Source organism: Scleropages formosus, chromosome 23 (genome assembly GCF_900964775.1).
Source record: "Scleropages formosus chromosome 23, fSclFor1.1, whole genome shotgun sequence".
In the NCBI taxonomy this organism is placed as follows: Eukaryota; Metazoa; Chordata; class Actinopteri; order Osteoglossiformes; family Osteoglossidae; genus Scleropages; species Scleropages formosus.
This window is the reverse complement of record NC_041828.1, coordinates 16,818,828-16,843,661: the sequence shown is the minus strand read 5'-3', so window position 1 is coordinate 16,843,661 and position 24,834 is coordinate 16,818,828. Positions and strand designations below refer to the sequence as shown.

Here is a 24,834-nt window from a genome sequence, read left to right as displayed (position 1 = left end):
TCCTGCATCGCTCTCTATGCGTTCAGTGCCGAGTGCCCAATGAAAGCTTGAACCAGGGATGACTCATCCCACCTTGCTCACGAACAGCATCCAAAGCTGAGCCTCAGTTCTCTCCGCATTGCAGGCTAAACGCAGCTTTCACAATACGCCAAATGTTTGCGCTTTCATAATTCATTCACAGTTAAACACACAGTCCCCGACAGATGCATCATAGACATCAGTATGTAGTGATCATTCCCAAAAGTTTCCCATCGAACCTGTGTTTTTCTATACATAAATACATATTTTGCATTTTGAGTATCAAAAATATTTTGCATTTTTGTATAATTTAATATTTTGATATTATCGATCACCCATCCATTGTCAAAGTATGAGTGTATGTATGTGCGTGGTGTCAGCACTTTGCTTATCATAAATATGCACATTCCGCTCACTTGGTGCTCACGGACAGTACGAACATCTTCCTCGTTTTTCCATCAGTGATTCCGCTCAACAGCTCCGTCACTCTAACAGCTGGTTCACTCAATATCTTCCTCAACAAGTAAATGACTACTATAATTAATGGGCTCCCGCTGGTTTTACCGTTAAATTAAATATGAGGAGGTGTTTGGGCCACCAGACACTGCTGACTAAAGGGGAGTGACAGCACAGCCAGGTACGGTTTAGCCCACCATGCTTCTCTGTACTCTACTTTCATCATCATCATCATCATCATCATCCTTGTGCTCATCATCATTTATTCTGATGATATCAAACTGAATTTCCCATATTTAAAAACAATGGGTCATTTTGCACTGCAGATGATGTTTTAGAATGAGTGCATACGAATGAACAAAGGAAATTATCTGCAGTCATGATTCATGTTTATGTGCCCTGGAATGACATCATTTCAGGTGATGATGACACATTGGTTTCCATATATTTTAAAGAGAAAACCTAGCAAACGGCATTAACTTGCAGTCAGATTTGTAATTATTTTCTGTACATATCTTGTTAACTAATGTTCAGTTCTAAGCCTGGGTTTGCTGGATCAATGGGCGAACATGCCATGGTGATGATGACCGTAACCACACACTGTGCAATTTACTCTGAGAATAATACATTTTCTACCAACCTACCCACCTACCTACCTATCTATCTGTCTCTCTACCTATGTTAATTATTTGAATGTTTGTTGGCGTTTCACTGACCTGGAAAAATGTCTAAATTTTCATTGTCCATTGTACTCCCAACTAGAACGTAGGAGGTAAACACCACTTGATCAACCACCAGCTCATCATCTGTCAGCTGCACCAAAAAGCTGCTTATTTTCTTGACACAGTGCATTTCTCTGTGAGGTACATTCCCCATTTGTGGCGCATACACTGGATTTACAGAATTACGTAATGATTTAAATCAAATATCTGCAGAGACACTGCAGATTCTGCAGGTGAAAAAAGTCCACCTGTGTTCGGCAGCATAAATATTTCTGAGCTCAATGCTGGAAGTGAGAAACACTATCGAGAGATCTACAATCTCAGAAGCCCTTCACGGATGTTGTTTATGGGAGGGAGGGATAGATAGAAAGTGCATTTATATTTATTCAATGCGCTAATACTTTTCTTCAAAGCTACATCCTGTTATTTGCCCATTTATAAAGCTTAGTCACTTTGACTGGCACAATTAGAAGGTAACTACCTTATGCAAGAGTCCTCAAACAGTATATGAGATTTGAACATACAACCTTCAGATTTAAATGAAACAGTCCTAACTACTATGCTGTCAGCTGCTTTTAACAGATGCCCTGAGTTGACATCCTTGGCCAGCAAGCACGGGGCTTGATGGATCATGCTATGGGTTTGTTCTTCATCACGAGGGACTGGGAAAATTTTGTCGTCAAGGGTAAGATGGACCAAGTCAAGTCATGTGTGTAACTTGGTAGGTATGTGGAAAAAATGTATGGAGAAATTGCCAAAAAGTCCGAGACTGAATTTGTAAAGCACATACAGACAAAGCAGTGTAAATTCATAGTTATCATTACTAGAAATCCTACCTCAAAACATACAAAAAAAGTTCAGTTGAGCTATACATACATACATACTGTATATAAAGTCATTATCCACAGATTACTGGGTGTCATAAAGATGGAAGGAGAGTTAGTGGTCCAGGGTTTTAAACAGCACTGTAACAGCTCTGAACTCTCTGAGACCTCCTCCTGACCTTCATTTTCCACCAAGGATCTGAAACCTGATCTAGTTTACAGGCACATCAGTCTACACCCCTCCAAGAGGGTGAACACGAATACAAAGTCTACAGGAAGTGGTGGGATCATTACCCACATCCCTGTAGGCATCAGCTTAAACCACTGTTACAGGTATTCGTGTTCTAGTAGTAGTTACAAGTATTAAAATGAAGCTGGGCTGTAGTGGAATGTTTAGGGCACTTTGGTTTTGTCTTCACGTTGGTTGATGGAGTTTCAGTCACTACTAGCATGGTTATTAAGCCCCTACGAGGATATCTTTCATTGGAGATGATGGTGGCAGAAGTGGGATACCAGAAGCGGTGAACACTGTGGAGGATTGTGAGGGTTTGAGTAGTCTGTGATTGATAGGTTGTTGCCACAGGCACAGAGTGGTCTAATACTTCTTTACTGAACTTCCATCCAAAACTTCAGTTAGTGCAAGGCAAAATGAACAACACAAGATAAATGAGAAAGAAGTTTTACACCTCTTTTCCTCTTTGAAAACGATCAGACGTAAAATCCACAAATCAATTTTACTGACTGTTACCTGAGCTAAATTGAGACTTCTTTTGATAAAAGAATTGCATGGATTTTGGGGAGATTAAAGAGTTTGGCGTGATGCCCCTAACCTCCCTGTGCTTATTAAAAGGTCCCACTACACTTCGATTGCTGTGATAAAGCACAACCTCAATGGGGTATCAGGGCTGGGGACACCCTGGTGCTCTCTTTCAAAGGGCACCGTCCCAGGTTGGATCCCACTAATTCCATCCCCAGGCATGCCGCAAGATCTGAATAGCTCCACCTGCTTGGACACACAGACACCGCTGACTAATCCAGTCAGCTTAGGCAGGGTAAGCAGCTATCATTGCTGCCAATGACGTAGTCCTTCAAGGTCTGGTGGCACTCTGGTGTGCTCTCTTCGCTGACATTTCAGTGAGGACAGGTTAACGGCTCCAGGGAGGAAAAGCTGGATTCTTAATTACCGCACCTTGTAATCTTTGGCTGTTATCCTGGGGCTTGATTGAATGACATGTGACTTTGAGAGGACCTGTTTTTTGTGTTTCACGCCCAGTCAGAACACAGCATACGGTCTGCCTTTACAGTCGTGTGATAGCCGGTGCCATCATACACATACTGCAGAAGGATTTTCAAAAGCAAGTTATTAGGTGTGAAAGATTACCGCTAGCAGCAGGAAATATAGAAAATGGAACTGGCAGTACTGACCCCTGAGATATTTTTTTAAGAGTGACAGTATGGAATAGGGTGATTATGGACTGCACTTGCTCTGAATATAATAATAATGATAACAATAATAATAATAGTAATAATGGATTTCTTCTGAGTGCTCCAATTTCCTCCCACAGTCTAGAAGTGCATTTCATGTAGATTGGTGACTCAGGTGCCCATAGAGTGCGAATCTGTCTTTGTGTGTGTGTGTGTGTGTGTGTGCGTGTGTGCGTGCGTGTGTGTTACAGTACTATCTGATAGACAGGCATTTTTTCCAGGGTGTACCCTGCATCATGCCCTATGATTCCAGAATATTCTCTGGACATCCATGATCCTGTATTTGACAGGCAATTAATAAAAGTGACGATGTAGATGATAACAGGGTAATCGATTAGTTTGACCACTGCTCCTTGAGAATGAACTCCCGCCACACTTGGCAGTGGCACCAGAACAGAACTGTGAACCTTTTTCCAGATGTTCTTCAGGTAAAGGAAAACAGAAACCGAGAGTTTTTGCCATCCTACAAGCACCAATTGCTCAGCCGTCTCTAATGTTTTGCACACTTGCTTGTCGTGGTTCTGTTCCTGTTCGAGCTTCTTATCCAACAATAGCGCACTTTGAGTTTCATCTCGACCATATGATCTTAAGCTTTTCTAGACCAAGGACCCTTTAAGAAACCCTCTTACAATAATGTTTACATATAAATGAAAGGAAAAATACTACACTCAGTTTATTGCACAGAAAATTATTTTTCTTCACACAGGGTCATGTCATAGATAGTAAAAGCATAGTAATATTTTCACTATAACTTTAATTTAGCTGGACAGAGTCACGTGCAAAGAAAACCTGTCCTACATGGACCCCCTGAAACTCATCCATGGACTCCAGGTTGAGAACTGCTGATCTGAATGTGGATGTAAAGGATGAAATCCTGAGAGGCACAGAGTAGCCAGACAGAAAGATATGATCCTCATACATCTCGAAAGAAGTAATTGTATCAGCAAAGATGTCCTTTCTCAGAAATTGGCGTGTGCTGTGGGAAGCCAGCAACATTGGGACATGAAGGTAAGCTGGTCGCCAAAGGAGACCGCTGACTAAAATAGCACATCACGCCGTTTTGCAGGCAGTGCAGTTAGGTAATAGATAATCAGGAACATCCATTAGCTGCCCTCTGCCTTCGCCATGTTGATAATTAGCCACCTTAAAGCTGTCATTATCTAATGATAGGGACCCGTGGTGAGGCACTGAGGCAGTTTATTTATAAAAAGCCTCTGGGTTCGCTCTACAGGGGTCTTACTGAACAAGTGCAGCTTTTTAAAAAAAAAAAGAAAAAAAAAAAAAAAGCATGACAAGACTGAAGTATGCATGTAAAAACCACAAGGACTGTAAGACAACAGTAGAACCTTCCAGAGCTTCACAAGCACATATTAATGGATAACCATCACATTGCAAGTCTGAAGACCTGGGTTTAATGGGTGCCAAGGCAACAGTGCTGAGACAATTCAGTTTTTTCCCCCCCTTAAAAATTTTCAACCAGTTGTAATTGTAGTTTCCTTGATGAATGTTTTAATGATGGCTATGTTCTTTACATTTCCAGTTTGTCCTACGATCTATTTCACAACAAAGTACAACTCCTTAGGAGGCAGGGTCTTTTACAGCTGCGTCTCACTGGTCTTTGAGAGCCAGTTTACCATGGTAGTTGATGCATCTCTCCCCAGATCGCTGCTACACCGTGGATATCTCATTGTCATTCTGAGAACCTGCTCTCTGAACCTCCAGCTCCTCTTCAAAACTTTGGATGCCTCGCTGGTTCCTCTTTTATTCCAGACACACAACTGCAGGCCCCTTTTGAAAGGACCCTCTCCCCCCCATGCACACGTACCGCCAGATGGTATTCAAATGGGTTCTCACGGAATTTCTGCAAGCCACCAGATTTCCCCACGGTGGACTAGGGTTCAGAAAGAGGGCGGGCTCTCGCCTCTACATAATTTCCATGTCCCCTTTTTTCCTTTCCTGTATGAAAATGCTGAGGAATAACACACAATGCCATAGTTTTTACTGGCACGCTCAAGCGCAGCTTGTGCGGGAATCTGTTATTCTTTTGTCACCGTGCCGGTTTTGCAAAATTTGAGATGTACTGCATATGTGCAAAGGATTGCAGAATACCACTTCACAGACTGCAGGAAACATTAATCCCCAAAACAATGTTTTTCTTCAGACAGTGAGATTTTGTGGCTGAGAGCTGGTTTCTGTTTGTCTTCAAAAGTACACACTTAGGATTTCGTATCAATCATTAATTGGTTCCGAGCATTATTTATCAAATTTCATCTCCAAAATAAATGAGAAATGCAGTCAGCTTTTGAGAACAGAATTAAAGCTGAAGTTTAAATTTACATTTTTTTATTTAGCAGACCATTTCTTCCAAAGAGACATACATCTCACAGAACAATACAATGAGTGTATTACATCAACGGAAGGAGAGACTTGGATGGACAAGCGTGATTCTAAAGTGCAGTTAATTTGTCACATTCCACCATAAGAATGAGAAGTAGACACAAGTAGCTGCATAAAGGTTTATCCACAATTCACCAATTTCTAATCACAAAATTTTTAAACATAAACATTTACACATTTATCATTTTTATCAAGTTTAGTAGCAATGCACAAAGATGTTACTCTGCTATTCAGATGTCAAATTGCAAATTTCTCCATTACACTGTAATAAATCAAAACACTGTATTTGTCATTTTTTCTCACAAAAGCAGGTGCACCTTTGAAGTGTATTGTTAAGCATGCATGTTGTCTTAAGGGTATCATCGATAAAAACTAATTTCCCCTTGTTTATTTACTGTTCTAGCAAACAGACTAGATTGCAACAAGTGTATTCAGGACTGAGAAAGTGTGACTCAGCAAGAAGCACAGGTTTCTGAAGGCCATGAGGAGAGAAGGATCATCTAATTCTGCGCTAACGAGCCTGAGCTTTATTTTCACTAATCCCTTCAGCAGAGCATGGCATCCAATGTGAGAAAAGACATCTGGCCTCAGTTCTGACCTCGAGTCAACCACTGCAACTTTTTTGTTTTGGTTTATCTTTCCAAAATACACACTTCTTCAATCACATTTATGCTTCTGGCCTTCCAGCTAGAGAAATATTTATAAATATTATGAAGTATAAAATAAACCGCGGGAACACTCATTTTCGAAAAAAAAAAAAAGAGGACTGTATGCGTGCAACTGTTTGCAAATCAGTGTGTGCAGAATGGAGAACAACGCAAGTTTTTCGTGTGCACGTACTGTGACGGATGACCTGTTGAAATCATTTCTCGTTGCCCGGGGCAACGCAGGCCGGCTCCGGCCTTCCACGCGATCACGTGACGCGAGGCTTTGACGTCATCAGGGTGGCAGAGTTTGGTGGCGAGCTCGAGGCTTCGCGCAGTCTTGTGGAGTTGCGAGCTCTGGTGGATACAGACTTGAAGCTGCTGCCGGGACCGTCGCTTGGAACTCGCCGGGTTATGGACTGTTGAGACATAGCAGTACATTTTCCACGAAGTCAGGTAAGCAGAGGGTTCAGAGCTCCAGCGCGAAACAGCCTGCTGCTGCTGCTGCGTGTCACTCGAGTCGTCGGGCTACGACAAGACAGAGAGAGGACGTCGCGAGGCTCGCTGTGTGTGCGGGGCTCCAGGCTCCGGCTGCTGCCGACTCAGTTTGGTCCAATCAAGTCTCTGCCTGCAGCCGCGGGTGGCAGGAAGGAGGAGCAGGCTGTGTGGTCAGTGCGCGAGGACAGACACGACCGCGCGGGCAATTAAGCGAACGGTTCTGGGTCGTGAGGAGCAACGCGGGGTGCAAAGCGCCGGTAGCGCGCCGCCGCCGCCGCGCGCTGCTCGTCTCCCGCCCCGGTACCACACACACCGGCATCAAACGCACACACTCGACTCGCTGGCTCTGTGTGACAGAGCCGAGGTCTTCACGCGTTCGTTGCTCTGCCCTGCGAACGAAACAGGAAGTTCAAGTTGTGAGGAGGTGAGGCTCGGGACCGAGGCTGCGGTCGTATCACACACGGCTCGCGCGAGCTCGTGGAGCGCCAGTGGGAGCACCGCCACCGGTGCCGGCTGCTGCGAGCGCGGGTCGTGGCGGAGGGTCGCGGTGGAGGGTCGCAGTGCCAGTGGCCACCAGCATCAAAAACTGACGCCTAATCGGATTTTAAACAGATGTTAAACATGTTCAACCCAGTTGTTTGTGTGTGTATCCCTGCCCTGGGTCGAATCGTGTCTGTGTGTTAGCTGACCTGACGGGGGTTCCGACCTCATGCGACACAGTCAGTGTAAGTGTTTGTGTTCCTACGTGTGCGTTTGTGCGGCTCTGTCATCGAGAGCCGGTCCGAGTGCCGGCAGCTTGCAGACACACAGCTGGCGAGGATGACAGCTCGGCACAAAAACTGCGCAGAGCCCCGGGGGGTCGCCTGAAGCGCTCGCAGGAGTCGCTGGATTTATTCGCAGCGCAGACATGTCTTCCTGTTTGAAATTGGCAGCACGCGGGCTTCACAAGGGGCCCGGCGGGAGAACTGGAAGATCCGGAGAGTGGATTAGAGTGGAGCGGAATGGACTGGAATCGGTTTGACAGGCCTGCGGTGTAAGGTGTACTGGTGCGCTCCTCGAAGGCTGCAGTGTGTGAACATTTCAAGTCTACTTGAAGAATTGGGGGTGGCTGGTGTGTAGTGTAGCGTAGCATAGTGGTTAGAGCTGCTGCCTTTAGATCTGAAGGTTGCCGCTTCAAATCTCACTTGCTGCTGTAGTGCCCTTGAGCAAGGTACTCGCCCTCAATTGCCCCAGTAAATTACCCAGCTGTATAAATGGGTAAATAACTGCAGGTAGCTTAACACTAAGTCTCTTTGAGGAAAAGTATCAGCCGAATGAATCGATATAATTGTAGTACCCTTGATCAAGGTGCTCACCCTGAATTGCACAATTAAAAATTCCCCGGCTGCATCGATGGGTAAATCTTAGCGAGACGTAACGTTCCGAGTCTCTTTGGAGAAAAGCGTTAAAGGAATACATGTACCTCAAAACACTCGGATGCACAATTCTACCCTGACTGATTTAGCTTTCTTGGCAGCTGAGCAGCTGCGCACACGCTAATCCTGCACACACTGTGAGCTGTCAGGAGTGAGGGTGACAACTGTTGACGAGTGTGTTCATCCTCTCCGGGAGTGTATGATCACGTTGGCTTTCACCTCCAGGGCCCCGGTGCAGAGTCTCTCCTCCTCGGCAGGTCGGAGCGCGCTACGCGTGGTCCTCCTAACCAGGTCCTGGTGGGTCGCATTATACGCACCTTTTTTAGACCTTTTCTAGACTGAGCAAATTTAATATTTGCTTGTTTTTCCAGCAGGAAGGTGTCTCGCTCGCCAGGTGTCACTTGGTCCTGTGCAGAACACTGAACACGGCCGGCGTGCAGCTCTTGCGTGCACATCTGGGTAAACGCTTAAACGAAACGTTGCTCTGACTGAACTAAAAATGAACTCCAAAAACCCCTGCTCCTCAAAGGAGTGTACTGTGTTGTGAAATACAGTTTCTTCCACAATCTGAACGACAACATATGTTTCGTAGGTGGACCTTACATTGCACTGTGTTACCTGTCAGACACGGACCCTGTTCCTCCAGAGCCCCTTGTCTCCGTCGCTCTGTTTCTTTTCCCCAGTCAGAATGGTGTGCAGGACAGCTCAGTTGTCACAACCCACAGGACTGCATGTTCATTTTTTCCTATTAATAATAATAATATCATCCAATCTTGCAACTCTACCCATTTATATGGTTGAGAATTTTGCTGAATTAATTAAGGCTACATAACAAATACACTTGAACTAGCAGCCTTTGGGTTCCTTCCTAAACCAACATGAGCTCCTTGAAATAAAACACACACTCTAGACACTAATTTGTACTATCAGCCGTACTATTAAATTGTCGGAGTCGGTCTGTACTGGAGCTGCGCTGCAGCGGAACGCGGTAAACCGAAGGCAAATGTGCAGATATATTCTTTATTCATGCAAGCGTGAGGTGGAGGAGAGTGGAGCAACACCGGGGTGTGCACGCAGTGCATCACGCAACCTTAAGCGCTCCTGATGTTTGTAGTTCTGTCACATCCTGTCGACTTCGCCACAGCAGGATGGTGGTGCGAGTGTGTTTGAGGAGCACGAGACGACAGACCCCACCCACGGAAACGCCAGAATTGCAGACATCGATCAAACGGCATCGAACGTGAACGTGCAAAACTCGACCGGGCTTCGCTTTCGGTTCGTCCGTTAACTGCTCCGAATGCATCTGGTGGTAGAAGTCGAGAATATTGATATGAGCGGCATAGTAATATTTTTTTTTAGACTTTTCATTTAGCCAATTTCTTGGAATATTTTCCCCATAAAATATGCCTTACAACATGTCTATCGAGATATACAGATAGAGATGAGACCTGTGCAGAATTATTTTACCTTGTTTTTTGACAAAAAAAAAGTGTAAGGCAGTGAAATTGCTAAATGCGGAGCTTTATGTTGCATTAACTGACTTGAGTAGGACTCTGTAATATAAATGCTGTATTTTTCATTCGACTCCAGTGGCTCTGTAAAATGCTGTGAGCAGCAGTACAGTAGAGCCAACGCTTCCTGCAGCAGGGTCTGCATCCTTATCTCATCAGCGTTTGCCATGTGCTCGAGTCACACTCTCGTGGTGTCCTCGATAGGTGCGTCACAAGCTGCGTCCCAGTCGCATCCCACGGCGCCCCGCACGGCCGTTGCGTTTCGAGGTTTTGCGAGTCTTCCCCGTTGACCCCGCGAGTGACTGGTGAAGAAGGACACTGGGGTCTTCCTGATGGCTCTTGCCAGTCGCAATGAAAACCCTGCTCCCCGCGCTGAGATGTTGCACGTCCTTCAGGCTGCCGAGTTGCCTTTGGTACACCGTGCTGGGGAACGATAACAGATCAGAGAAGCGTACGCTGTTCTCATCGCTTTACATTTAAAGTGGGATGGCAGCATTTTGTGAAGGTCCTATGTGTCCTCACTGCTCTGCAGCGCTGTTCCTCCTTCGAAGAGCCACTAAACGTATTCATGGTTAATGTTTGGCGTTCTGCATGGCTTATAGGATATATGCGTAGGGTATAAATGAAGAGTGTGTGTGTTGTACGTGGGGAGCTGTGCTAGTCCAGCCTCCAGCAAGGCCTTTCCGTGCCTGGACAGATCTTCACCGTATGTTCTCTGGTCTTGGGCGATGGCACACTCCTGGAACCCGTGGCCTTACCGTGGTCAATTAGCATGGGAGATTGAAAGGCTAAGTGGCATCAACAGGGTAAAAATAAACACTTCTGTGTGTTACGTAAGAGTCAAACTCCAGCTTGGCAAGGTGACAGAAGAGCTCCAGGAGTTTACACAGACTTTTTTTGCTGCTGTTCTTTGGGCTCGTCTGTGTCCGTGCCTTCGCTCTTGGCACAAGACGCAGATGAATGTCGCTTATGTTCACTCCTTTCTTGTGACAGTCTGCTTCAGCAGCAGCAGCTTCAGATCCATTGCCTTTAAATGTGCACAAACCACAGAAGTGTTATTTAAATGAGTGGAACGGTTAAGGCATCCTTTGTTGACAGTGCTCCTGTGTTTAAGAAGTGAAGTCAACGCTGAATGGTGAGGTTTACGGCCTTTCTTAACCAGGACTGCATTTATGCACTTTTTAACGTGTAGTCTCTAAATACATTTACATGTATTCATTTAAAGTAGCTACCATTTTTGTCTAAAGTGACTTGGTGTCAAGCCACCTACAATTATTTACCCGTTTAAGTGAGTAATTCTTATACTGGAACAATTTAGGGTAAGTACCTTGCTCAAAGGTACTACAACTGGAGGTGGAATTCAAACCTGTGACTTTTGGGTCCAAAGGCAAGAGCTTTAACCAGATAACGTAACATGAGTTTATGAATAAGATGTTGCATGTCTACTTGTGATGGCACACGTTTCTGCATGCCATTCAAAAAAGGTAAAGTAATGTTTGGTCCAAATCACTTTGTGCTCCTTTCTGGCCTGAATTATTTTTAATAATTTTATTTTAATAGGCCCTTGTGTTTCCATGGAAAGCATCCTCTCAACTATGTGCTTCGTGACCTGGCTCTTCTGCCATCGACCACATGCAAATGAACCAGCTGAACAGTGAGCATCTTGAATATTGTGAAGGCTACGCGATCGCTCTTCGTCGCTTATCGTGGCAGAGCAGCCCGCGTATCCGGCGGCACAGAGATACTTCATTCGGTAGGCTGCTGCGGTGCTGCACCATGCACAAGGAATCCACAGTCTGGCCACTTTACGTGCAACTGCTGACCTGGTCAGAGGAAGGTGCTCCCGATGCTGGGGCGGCCGCAGCGTAGATCTCCGAAGGGCCTGCGTGTTTGTTCTTGTGTTCCCTGGAAGTCCTGGACCAGTAAGTATAACAGTGCAGGCCAGAGCGTTGCACCTGTTGCCTTTCTGCTCTGTTTTCTTCTCAGGTACTCTCCAGTGAAGTTTGCTTTTTTGACCAGGCAATTTTCTACTCCACATTTGACACACAACTCATTGCTGTTTTCCCTAATGTGTGCTGGGTTCTAGTTCTGTATCCTCCTTTTTGCATCCAGTGGAAATTCTGGTTTTTTTACTCTTGTTTTTTTTTTACCCTCAGATTGTTTTTTTTTTTTTTTTTTTTAAAAAAAAAAAAAAGTTACAGTATTGAAAACGAGATATGGTGATGCAAACCCTCAAAAGTTCCATTTAAAAACGAGAAACCCGCTCACGAGATTGTTTGGCACACTGTACTGTGTAAGCAGCAATAGGGGGCACGCAATCCACCGGAGGATGCGTGCGCTTCACCTGAGCCCCCCGTGCATCTCCCACCTTTCAAAGCTTTGAAGCATGTGTTATGTTGCAAAGAGAAGCAGTCAGGTGACCGGTGGAGACGGTCACCTGCAGCAGCACACGGCCCGGCTCATTTGCGCCGTTATGCAACACGGGCGTCACGACGTGGTTCGCTAAGGTAAGAGCCTTAAAGGTAGTCGGAGGGAAAGGAGAGCACGCAGGAGGCCCCTGAAATAACCTGCCCCGCAGTCCTTCGCCTGCTGTCCCTTGCCAGGCCACCGGTGGCTTATGAACCCTACCAAGTACTTGAGTTTCTCAGAACACAAACTGCCCAAGATGACGTCCGTGAGGTCGCGGCTCAGCATCGAGATTGGGGTTTAAGACTCGAGAACTCCAGGGCGGGGTGCTTCACCTGAGGAGGTCAGATTACGCACACGTTCAGCTGTTTGACTCCACGGTTAAAATTTCGAAGCCGTTCGCTCGCTGAACGTTAGGAGCGTGCAGCTCGCAGGTGAAATGAGGGCATGAAGTGGCAGGTGGGCTGCAGCGAAAGAAAACGCAGCGCGCGTTAGAAGTGCAGCAAACGGGCTTCAGCTGTGAGCAGATACGCAGCAAGTCCTGCGGTGAAAAGATGGTTTAGCGTAGCTCGGGTTTAGGAAGACTGTCTTCGCTCGTCTCGATCGCCGTGGTTTTGTGGGAGGGAGCAGCCAGCCTCTGACGGCATTTTCACAGCTTTAGATGAAGTTTGTCTGAGGACATCTTCAACAGCTTCGGTTATCTCTCTCTGCCCCCCCCCAACAGCCTGGATTGGGCACTTTTCCCAGACAAGCAGTTCAGCAAGGTGTCAAAATGCACCGTCCTGCAGCATTCGCGATGCTGTAGCACAAGAGCTTCTGCCTGAATAGACGCAGGGATATTTCCTAAGAAAATGTTTTTTTAAAAAAAATTGGAAATGGAGATGATTGGAACTGAGGTGCTCCGCTCTAGAATCCCAAGGCGAGGCTGCGCTTAGCACCAGTCCCAGTATTGACTTTAGATCATCTGGTGTTCCCAGGAGACTGTCTCGTTCCAGTTGACTCCATCAAATTGTCCCAGGCTGGGTTCAATCTCCAGCGCTGAGCAGCGTGTCCCCAAGAGCCAGTAAGAGGCTTGAACAGCTTACATCTTGTCTCAGTGTAGGCTGTTGGTACCTTGAACCTCCCCGTTTCTAGTCTTCGTTGTCTGTGGTCATGGAAGCGTTCCTGTGGTACGTGCCTGAAGGGACCCACCACGGAAGCAGGATGTGCGTGTTAACGTAAACACCGGGAGCGATGCTTTCCCCCAGGCAAGGCTGGTGGTTTATCCATAGAGTAAATACCTGGTTTAGATCCATTTCCCCATCGCTCGGCAGAAGCAGGGAGGAGACGGCACGCGCCGTACGTGTCGGCACGAAGCTGTCCAGAGCTCACTGTTGCTCCGCAGGGTCGCGCTCCTCTGACAGCCGCCTAATTGGTTCCTTGAGCCGATTCTACGCCAGCAGCCAGGCTGAGGCTATTAACATCAGCCTGGAAATGCTTGGTCTCTCATGTGCCGCACTGATCCTCTCTTCCTCGTGGCCCCAGGGTTACCGCGTTTTTGCAGGCAGTTATCTTGCGTCAAATGCTGTGCTAAAACAGAACTGCCGATCCAGCTGGGCAGGAAGTCTGACGAATTGGTCGCGATCCAGAATAAGGAATCCGGCGAGTCTCGGGTGCGGTGAACTCGCGGCGGGTTCCTCCGCATCCTGGTCGTGATGGAGAGCTGTGTAGCGGTCGCTCCGGTGCCGACGGGGCCGCGCCGATGTCTCGGGCCTCATCTGTCGAGCAGCTGCCTCGACTGGCGCCGGAGCTCGGTTGCTCACCTCGTTGGCTGCGCTCACCATTCTTCTCGTCGCTTCCCTTTGGTGGGATTTTAGCTTCTATGCCACCAGACTTAGTTCAGTGTAACTCCACATTCGGTGTGAATCTCCACCATACCCCTATGACATACCGTTTGTGAATTTTTAAAGCATGAGTTTGTTTTTACTCTAACAGGTTTCTTACCATGGTGTCCAGGGGGCCCTTGGCTGTCTGGATGGGCTTCAGGGGTCCATGTGCAGGTTTGCTTTGAACATAACACTGTATAAGTGAAGAAACATTAGAAAAATAAAAATATTACTGTACCGTCACTCCACCTGACATTCTGTGTGAACGTAATCAATAAATTGAGTGCAGAATTTTTCCCAGAATTTGTTCATGGACATTTTTCTAGGAGGGGTCCTTTTGTTTTTGTCATTTTTAAAGGAGTTAGTGGCCTAGAAGGGGTTACACACCTCTGCATTTTCAGATGTTTTGCAGAAGATTGATATGTTGGAAAAGGTGTGTTGGAAAAATGGTTTCAGATTAGGAATGGATGTTGTGTACGACACAGCCACGTCAGTGAGACGGGAAGTGTGGAGAAGCGTGAGCTGCAGCCCGTTGTAGGCGGGACAGACACCGGCGCGACGTTTAAGCTGCTTATAGCAGTTAACTGAAAATTGCAGAAATAGTCTCAGATGGTGGTAATGGATTTGCTCCTGTTCTGCCTCCATTGTTGCGGTGTAGTCGGTGTCTGTTACCGTGGCAACTGAAAAACATTATGCAAATTGCAGAAATTCATCGGTGAATGAAATTGCGGACAGCCGCTGTTGCCGTCGTCTAAAAAGGTGGCTCCTGGGGGGAGGAAGGAGTTGCTCCGTTCCAAAAAATTGCATGAATGGGATGGACAGAGATGACCGCACGTGCAGCTCTTTGAAAATCGTGTCATCTGTGTGGCTGCAGTTGTCAGGACCACTCGGCGTGACTGCAGTGTTTTTCACCTCTTGGTAGCGATTGGCTGTCGTCTTATCAGCGGTGGAAGTGGATGATTGTTCCGGGCTCCATCCCTGGATAGCTCGGCTCTGTGCGTGTGTGTCCTATTGTCTCAGCCACAGGACATGAGCTCTCTACCATAGCGGTCAACCATGTTTCCCCCAGCCGCACGCATAGCGGTCGACAGAGCGGTCCGGCACGGTTGTTGAAGGCATCCAGTTTGCCAACCTCTCGAGACCGAGGGTCCGACACGGTGACCGTAGAGAATGTCTGTCTGTCCTCGATAAATTGTGCCGCCGTCTTTCGGCTTTTAGGGCCGCTCACGCTTGAAAGGCCTGACCGCAAATGCAAGTCTCCGTGCTTGGATCGCTACCCACTAGGTGGAAATATTTTTGTGGTGGTGTGTGACCTTAGGGTTCAAATATTTCTATGGTGGTATATAAAGATGTTGTCTTTGACCCCGTTTTGTGGCTTTTTTTGCTTTTAAATAAGAAGATTACAATCTAACCCTAACTGAGTTATATATTAGAGGTGGTCACACGTAATTGTCCTCGCGTTGCCCTCTTGATTTTAGCTGACCGTCACGCCATGGGGTATGAGGGACAGTCTGACCAAACCTGTCAGTTGGACCCCCCCATGCTGCTGGATTTCAGCGCTATACAAGGAGCGAGGAGAGGGGTCTGCCATAAGGCTATCGGTTACAGCCCCTTGTTCTCCTTTTCTACAGTTTTTTTTTTACCCGCTTGTACAGTGGGTACTTTTTACTAGAGTAATGTGCGGTAAGGTTTGAATGCTGCAGCTCTCATCACGATGCCCACCGTTTCATTTTCTGCAAGCAGCTCACACAAACACACGGTTAAGGTGATGAGCTTAAAAGCTCCCCAGGGGTCTGCGGTACTGGACATTTTGGAGATGCTTTCTTCCAGAAAGTTCCACAGTCATCCATATCACACCGCACAAGTAAGAGCATAAAAAGATGAATACCATATGGTGAATTAATTTAATGAAGTAATTGAGGAATATAGAGGGGCGCGGTGGCGCAGCGGGTTTGGCCGGGTCCTGCTCTCTGGTGGGTCTGGGGTTCGAGTCCTGCTTGGGGTGCCTTGCGACGGACTGGCGTCCCGTCCTGGGTGTGTCCCCTCCTCCTTCAGCCTCGCGCCCTGTGTTGCTGGGTTTGGCTCCGGTTCGCCACCATCCCACTTGGGACGAGCGGTTTCAGCCAGTGTGTGTAATCGAGGAATAATTAACGCATAATAATCAAGAGCCAAAATATAAGAGTGAATACAAATTGCAGGGTAATAAAATGGTTAAAAAAAAAAAAAAAAAAAGCATGCCTCAACACTGAGGTGGGTGTGAGACCTCTGAGGACCCAGAGTCCAGTGCGGCAGTAATTGGTGTCAAGCCGTGGCAGTTCAGCAGCAGAAGTGCTTCTCCTTCCGATTTCATCGGCTTCGAGAGACGGCGCACGTGCACATTTCTCATCTAGAACAAAACCAGCGCGAGACCTGAGAGGAAATGTGCCTGTGGTAGTCAGTGGAAAATTACACTGCCAAAAAAGCAGTTAAGGGGAAACCATAGCGTTCTCGTGGTAAGCAGATGCCTCGGAACGCAGCTGCTGGTGGTCGGCTCTGCGTGTGTTGCGCTTCGTTTCTCTTCGCCTGCGTGCAACTCTCAGCTGTAGCTCCGGTGTGGTGGAATCCTCTCCCTCTCTCACTCAGAACTGCTGAATCCCTCTCAACAGTCAAGAAGGGCCTTAAAACTCTACTCTTTCAGACCCACTTCGAGATCTCCTTTCTACTCCATGCATCTGTGCTACATTCTGTCTATTATCTTTGTATTTCCTATCAGTACTACGTGCTGCTATTCATGCACTGTTATCTGTTTAAATAAATATGACGCAGTTCTGTATGCAGCTACCTGTGTAACGCATGCTGCTTTAAACGGAGACAGACAAAATGACTGTAGCTTGAGAATCATGTCTGTATCTGTTGGTAGAATACATGTTTCGTTTTGAGTTGTATGAAGGTTCTGTGAAATGCAAGGGGGGGACGACACAAGGAGCCTTCGTCCAGCTGCTGCTGTCGTCGCTCTGACCTGTCTTTCTTTTCTCTCCCTCTGTGAACTCGCAGCCCAACACCAGCACATCCGCAATGGGAAAGCAGAACAGCAAGCTCCGCCCCGAGGTGATGCAGGACCTGCTGGAGAGCACGGACTTCACTGAGCACGAGATCCAGGAGTGGTACAAGGGCTTCCTACGGGACTGCCCCAGCGGGGCCCTCACCATGGAGGAGTTCAAGAAGATCTACGGCAACTTCTTCCCGTACGGCGACGCTTCCAAGTTTGCCGAGCACGTGTTCCGCACCTTCGACGCCAACGGCGACGGGACGATAGACTTCCGGGAGTTCATCATCGCTCTGAGCATCACGTCCCGCGGCAGGCTGGAACAGAAGCTGAAGTGGGCCTTCAGCATGTATGACCTCGATGGAAACGGCTACATCAGCAAGTCCGAGATGCTGGAGATCGTGCAGGTTTGTCCCCTAGCCTATAGCCTTGGAAGTGGTTTGTGAACATCTCGCATGAAGCGGGAGGACAATCATATAGACACTGGGGTCGTGGAAACCTCAGAAGTGAGGCTTACTTGCTGTACTGCTCTACAGCAGGGGGCGCAGTGGTTAGAGCTGCTGCCTTGGACTCCAAGGACCCAGGTTTGAATCCCACCTCCTGCTGTAGTAGCCTTGATCACTGTAAGTAGCTTAATGTTGTAAGCTGCATTGGCAAAAGTTTTTGCTAAATGAATGAGTGATAAGTCTTTAACAAGTAGTCCAGTCCACAGGTGGCTGGTGTTCTTGGCAGTTATGATCCATCTTCCATCCCGTTCAAATATGCAGTGAAAAATGTTTGGGTGGCTTCAAACACCAAAAAATTCATTTATTTTGTTAATGTTCATAACTGAGTAAAACAACCACTTGCAGACTGTATTATATGTTAGACTCTTGCTTATTATTCATTCATTTAACTGACACTTTTCTCTAAAGCCACTTGCAGTGTTACTTATAATTACTTACCTGTTTATAAAGCTGGGTAATTTTTACTGCATCAGTTCAGGGTAAGAACCTGGATCGAGGATACTGCAGCAGGAGTGGGATTTGAACCTGGGTCCTTTTGAGGCCCCAAAGGCAGTGTCTCAAAACACTACACCTGTTGCCCTAAAAAAAAAAATGGAGGCAGTACAGTGTCACTGCTGCTAATGTGTCATCACTCTGTTCCTTGCGGGACCACAGACTGGTCGTGTGTGTGTGTGTGTTCATAAGAAATTCGCACGAGCCCGTTCTCCAGTGTGTTTTAGCCATATCGTGTAAGTGTTGAGGCGGAGCAGGCCCCCTGGGGGAGTGTAAGCTATCTGTGTGTTGCACTCTGCCGTGTTGGACACGATCTGCAGGAACGCCAAACGTTGCCGTGGGCAGCTGCGGAGAGCGCCTTCGTTCGGCATCTTCGATTTTGGTTCGCGAGCTGAAACTGCCGAGGGCCCGTCGGACCCCGGCGGCGCCACCTCCGATTCGCAAGCTGTAGAGCCTTGCGTTGCAATGGAAGTCGGGGCTCGCGGTGCGAGCCGTCGAACAAGTTCTGAGCGCGACGAACCGGAGCGAGTTCACCGGCGTCCGCTCGTGCCGCGGGACGGGAAGAGAACCTGTCGCGCGGACTTGTCCCGATTGGCTGGTCTTCAATCAAAGCGATTGCTTTGCTAATCCAGAGAGGCCATCTGATGTGTTCGCCTGCAAGCTCCGAGGGATTCCGTCCGAGCAGGGAACGTGGGCTCCCCCTTTACTGCGGCATTCTTCCTTCACCGGTTACGAGTCCTCTTGACACATTTACTTGTGTTCGTGGAGCTGATTCTTCTCTCCAGTGAGACTTGGTGTTTAGCTACTTGCTCGACACTCGTGTGCTGTTATACAGTGAGGGGACAGCGGGTAGCGTACTGGCTGGAGCTGCTGCCTTAGGACCAAAAGGTCATAGGTTCAATTCCCACCTCCGGCTGTAGTACCCTAGAGCAAGGTGTTTACCCTAAATTGCTCCGGTTTGATTACCTTGCTGTATAAATGGGTAAATGGTTGTAAGTAGGCTAACGTTGTAAGTCGCCTTAGAGAAAAGTGTTAAATAAATGTAAATTATAGTTATTGAAGTCAGTCTCCTGCCAGAGCAGGGATCAGCACTCGCCACAATAAACATTTATCTTAACCTTGTGGAAATATGTCAGCATCTGCTGTAAAGGAAATATGCTTACCTGTCAAGGGGCTTCTCCACTTACCCTCATTGATATTGGTGGTAAAAATGACCCAGCTGCATCAGTGGAAATGTAAGTGTCTGGCTCCTCTGATGAACAGCTGGGCAGACCATGTGGAGGAGGACGACGACGCTCAGCCTGCTAGAGGCAGATGGCACAGCTGGCAGGATGGATCAGTACCCCGTGCCACCCAGCAGGGGACAGGCTTACGTGCGCCAGTCGTCACCTTTAGTCCGCAGATCGGCACGGGTTCTCCGCAGCACAAGTGCGTGGCGGCAGCTCGGTCTCCTGCTCGGCAGCCGTCTACGCTCTCGCTTTGTACGGGGACACGCAACCCGGCCGTGTCACGCTGCTGCCACGGTTCTTATTTATTTATGATGACGTAAAACTTCGGCCCGCAGGGGAGCTTTGCATCGTTCTCATGCATCGTATTTGCATCGTACATATTCGTGTCAGGAGGGGCCACTCGTGAAGCGCTGTCCGGAATGAAGACGTCACTGTTTTTATCCAAGATGGGGGTGGTTCCCCAACGGGCTCTTTATGAAAGCTGAAAAAGGACCTGGGAAGTTATACATATAGTGTTTTCACATACATTAATGGTATCGTGTGCATTGCGGTGATCGCAGGATTATTTTATTCACCCATTTGAGATCAGAAATTATCAAGCGGGAGGAACTTTGAATGGAGATCAGAGCTGCAAAGTGATTTCCGTACATTTCCTGTCGTGCATGTGCAGCACTTCCATCTATCGCTCTCCGTGGGCGAGTCCTACATGTAAGCACCATCCTGCCACGGAGAGACTACAGCGTCCGCTAACGTGTCCCCTGCTTCGGTTTCCAGGCGATCTACAAGATGGTGTCCTCCGTGATGAAGATGCCTGAGGACGAGTCCACGCCCGAGAAGCGGACGGAGAAGATCTTCAGGCAGATGGACACAAACCGCGATGGTGAGCGTGAGCCTCTGGAGCCAAGCGGGGAAAACGGTGTCTCCACCTATCAGTGGAAAAGCAGAACTACAGCACACAATTGTACCGCGGTGAAATGGACAGTTGTGTTGAGTTAGCTAATGTTGTTGACGTGTTTTTCCTTTTTCTTTCTTTCCCAGGCAAGTTGTCCCTCGAAGAGTTTGTTGAGGGCGCGAAGAACGACCCGTCCATTGTCCGCCTGCTGCAGTGTGACCCCAGCAGCGCTGCCCAGTTGTAAACGAGGGCTTCGCGGGGTGTCCGAATTCACCCCCTTATTTATTGTTCTGTTCCTTTTTTAATGTAAATTTTTTTTAGTGTTATATAACTCAGGCCAAGTAGCCTTGCAGTGAGCAGTATGTTGGGTACTGTACAAACACGCACTTGCACACTTACTCCTCCTCTTGCAGTCACATGTTTGTTTTATACGAAGAAATGGGCAGCCCCCCCCCCCCCCCATCAGCACATACATAAATATGTAAATACAGAAAGGTGTGTGCTGCTCTCCAGCTGTGGTTTTGTGCGAACAGTGTTCACGCGGAGGTCTTGGCCCTGTTAGAGGACTTAGACGCCTAAGAGGAACACGGACAAGTGCAAGAGGCTAAATTGTACATAGATGAAGACCCCACCCACTGTAGAGCACACGCAGGGACACTGAGTAACCGGCAGTGTGAAGAAGAAGGTCTTTATAATGGGATCCAGTCTCTGCAAGTGGATTAGTGGATTATTAGGGACCTTTGCACTGTAAACTTTGCTTTTCTTTTTTTTTTTCCCCCCCCCTTTACAATTTGCGAGGCAGAATGTAGGCTGTAGATTTTTAAGGGTTAATTTTGTTAAAGATTCAAAAGAAAGCGGGGAAAAAAAAAAAATCACTGGATGATGTAGAATGAAGTATTTTAATAGCTTTTGCGTAATGACTTTTTAAATATTTCCTGCCAATTATTTCAGTAAATTTAAGATTCCTTATTTTTATTTGAACTCTCCAGTCTGCTTCTTGCTTTGGGTCATTGTATTTTCCCACAATGCAACATTGTCACTGAAATGCTGGATCAGTGAGAGATGGGCTTGTTTTGGCCTGTAAAAGTTTGTAAATCAACAAATGTTGGTTGCATATCGGCAGCAGGGTGTGTGTCTGCTACCACTGTTCTTTGGAGGACTGCTGAGAGGTGGTGGGAAGCAGCAGAGCGCCTGGACACGCTACAGGAAGAGGAACGTGTCCAATATGATCATTCCGCAGTTCCTGTTTTTCAGCTCTCAAGGAGCTTTGGTGTCACACTCTTTGCTCCCTGGGTCTCCTGTGTATCTCGTTTTCTATTTGTCACGCATACGGTGTAAGAGAAAGCGTAAAGTAGAAAATGACAGACTGGTGTATTTTCAAGGAAATAGTGTGGCGATTGCAGCGTCAAATCGTACATGTCACATTAAGGTGACATTTTGTGCAGTACAGTGATATGCGGGAAGACCACACGTTAGGCCGGAGCGCTGGGTTAGAAGGCGGTCACGTGGACCGTGTGACGCGATTGAGTTCGTTCCCAGGTCGCAACACGTGGCGCAGCACTAGCCCGTTGCAGCTTACTTCTCCGGTTGTCTTTTCAGTTTATGTGCAAACAAGTCTGTAAACAAATGAGAGTGTCATTGTATTTCTTTAAAGAAAAAAATACTAATTTGTATTTCACTGTCTGGAGCTGTCACAGGATGTTCTGTGAGTTCATGGTGGTATTTCAATAAAACTTGAACAGTTTTTGAAACATCCTGAGTTGTTTTACACTGATTCCAGAAAACTCTATCCACACACAATTCTTTGGAATTAGTGTCATTTAATACCCCTATTTCAGCCTATGAAGCATCTCTGCATTCATGGGGACTGAATTTGGAGTTTGTGCTCGTCCTCACAGCTAAGTGATATGACCATTATCCAAGATGACTTGTAGTGAGATACACTGCACTACGGTCATTCACCCACCTGCACAGCAGAGCAGTGTAACACACACAAAATGGGCAATTTAGAGTGAGCAGTTGACCTCAAACACTTGTCGCTGGGTGGAAACCAGAGCACCTGGGGGAAATTTGTCTGAACATGAGGGCAGCTGGATTAGAACCCACACTGCCCAGGAGCAGTGAGACTCCATCGGTGCCATGCTGCTATGTGGTTGCCTTTTTCATCTGTGTGCTGTGCTCAGTTCTCACCCTCCTTTAGGCCTGTTTGCATTTTCACCTAATATAACCTCAGCGATCAAGGCCCTCTTTGGGCTGTGCAACCATCTCTTATATGTTGAGCATGAATTCATCTGCACTGATTTCTTTTGCCTTTGCTCTTCTATTTTCTGCACTGAACTTTGAATTAATACCTACACACCAAGTATCTTATGCGTGCTGTGTTTGGTAAGTTTAGGGTATGACAGCGAGAGCTGGACAGACGCAGAGGGACAGAATGCGGAGAAAAAGTCCCTCATCGACCCTGCTAAGGTGGGTAAAAGCTTACATTTACACAGACATTTCTTTGACTGTAAAACCCTAAAAATGTCCTGTAATGTGTGATTCAGGGCGCCTTGGCTAAGCTCTGATCTTTGTAAGAACTGCGCTGTAAATCGCTTCTGCTCCGTAAACAGATTTAATGTCCACGCTGAAGGTGATGACAAAGGGGATTTGCTTTGTTTACCTGAATTCAGAACAAGGGCCGTCGACACACAAGCAAACGGACTAAGTCAACAAGCAATAAGCACCGGAGGCCCCCATGTGGGTGAAAAACACACTCGCCCTTCCAGTGCACGTTTCTCATCATCCGGCTTGATGTGAATTCAGTTAGAAATTGTTCGTGCCAAATTCATACTTTTTTCATTTTCATCTCTGTATTTGCCTATTGGCACATACATGTAACCAGTGTGTATTCATGCATCAGAGGTGTACCGTACATGTAAAAAGCATAAGGGGGCGTAAAGCTGTCAGTGTCTAGTGACGGCTTCCGCTTTGAATACTCCATCTGCCCCTGTAGTCTTGATCAAGGTACCTACTTTGAGTTATTATAATTATCAGTAGTAACTGACAAAACAAGGGGGAATGAGACACCCTGCATAAGACAATAGTCCATTGCAGGGACAATATATCTCTTATTAATAATGATAATCGCTAAGGACCCAAGGAGCACGAGTGTACCCTGTATGCTCTCGTTCCAATTTCAGTAATGGCTTGTGGTGAACCAGAGCTGTGCCAGAATGTGGGCGGAGCTTTACAGACAAGGGTGGCCATCTAGTGGAGCAACAGTTACTCCACTTCAGATCTTACCACTTCATCACCACCCCTAGTCCCCTCCCACTACTTACATGCTCTTTCATATTCATCTGAAATCAAAATCCCCTCCCATCCCCCCTCTTTTGTGTCATTTGTCGAAAGCAGCTTACGGCTCATTTTTACCCTTATTCAAGTGTCCTATACGGGACACAGACGTCATCAGCTCCGACCGTGAAGTATGACAACAAAAATCCGTAGACTTGCTGCTTCTCGTCCGCCTCTGTATGGCTTTCAGAAGTGTTTATTTCTGCAATATAAAAATGTACAAAATGCATTTTGTGAAAAACACAGTAAAAAACCAGTGCCAGTGCTCTATGATTGTATAGGATACAAACCACTGCAAGACGGAGGGGCAAAGTTTTCAGCAGAGGGACCGCCGTTCCCTCGCAGCTCTGAATTCCAGTCACCGTGCAGGTTCTCAGTGTTACTGTCCCCGTAAAAGAGTAAAAGAGCTGGGAGAACAGATACAGCGGATTTAGTGACTACAGAAGTGCTGGAGCAACAAGTCACAGGTCACGTACAGCAGGTCCATCGGCTTCCAGGGTGAGTCACTGTGGGGGGAAAACCTCGTACCAGTGGAGGAAGACACCTGTGTAGCACAATGGGGCCCCCGTGCACCTTCTCAGCATCCCTGTGACTGTTTGAGAGACAGCGAGTCGCTCCTCTCCTTCCCTATTTACAGTACAACAGTGCGTTGGGAGCAGGAATGTCGTAGAAAAAGTCCAACGACTGCAGTGCAGCACAGCTGTTTAATGTGGACTGCAGTTCCCTCACAAATTGGTGGAAAATATTTACATTGACTCATTCAGCTGATGCTTTTCTCCAAAGCAGCTTACAGGTTAAGCTCCCTACAGCACGCACACATCATCTGAAACCGCTTGTCCCATACGGGGTCGCGGGGAGCCGGAGCCGAACCTCGCAACGCAGGGCGCAAGGCTGGAGAGGGAGGGGACGCACCCAGGACGGGACGCCAGTCCGTCGGAGGGTATCCCAAGCGGGACTCAAACCCCAGACCCACCGGAGAGCGGGACCCGGTCAAACCCACTGCGCCACCGCGCCCCCGCTCCCTACAGCAATTAACCCATTTATACAGAGGGGTAATTGTTACTGAAGCAATTCGGGGTAAGTACCTTGCTCAAGGGTACAACGGCAGGAAGT

The 24,834-nt window shown here is 47.2% G+C and overlaps 1 protein-coding gene across 3 annotated transcripts; it reads left to right on the top strand.

The window, feature by feature from the left end:
- The first annotated feature begins 6,846 nt into the window (after positions 1 to 6,846).
- Positions 6,847 to 22,067, top strand: ncaldb (neurocalcin delta b). 3 transcript variants are annotated; one of them, XM_018727254.2, is made up of 6 exons: positions 6,847 to 7,002; positions 8,685 to 8,756; positions 8,831 to 8,918; positions 17,275 to 17,673; positions 20,268 to 20,373; positions 20,532 to 22,067. In XM_018727254.2, exons 4-6 carry the CDS (start codon positions 17,296 to 17,298, stop codon positions 20,627 to 20,629), a joined length of 582 nt encoding a protein of 193 aa, XP_018582770.1. In that variant the 5' UTR covers positions 6,847 to 7,002; positions 8,685 to 8,756; positions 8,831 to 8,918; positions 17,275 to 17,295; the 3' UTR covers positions 20,630 to 22,067. The 3 variants fall into 3 exon arrangements, with proteins under 3 accessions (XP_018582770.1, XP_018582767.1, XP_018582768.1); XM_018727251.2 differs by lacking the exons at positions 8,685 to 8,756; positions 8,831 to 8,918; XM_018727252.2 differs by lacking the exon at positions 6,847 to 7,002 and having other exon boundaries at positions 8,753 to 8,918.
- Positions 22,068 to 24,834: the final 2,767 nt, after the last annotated feature.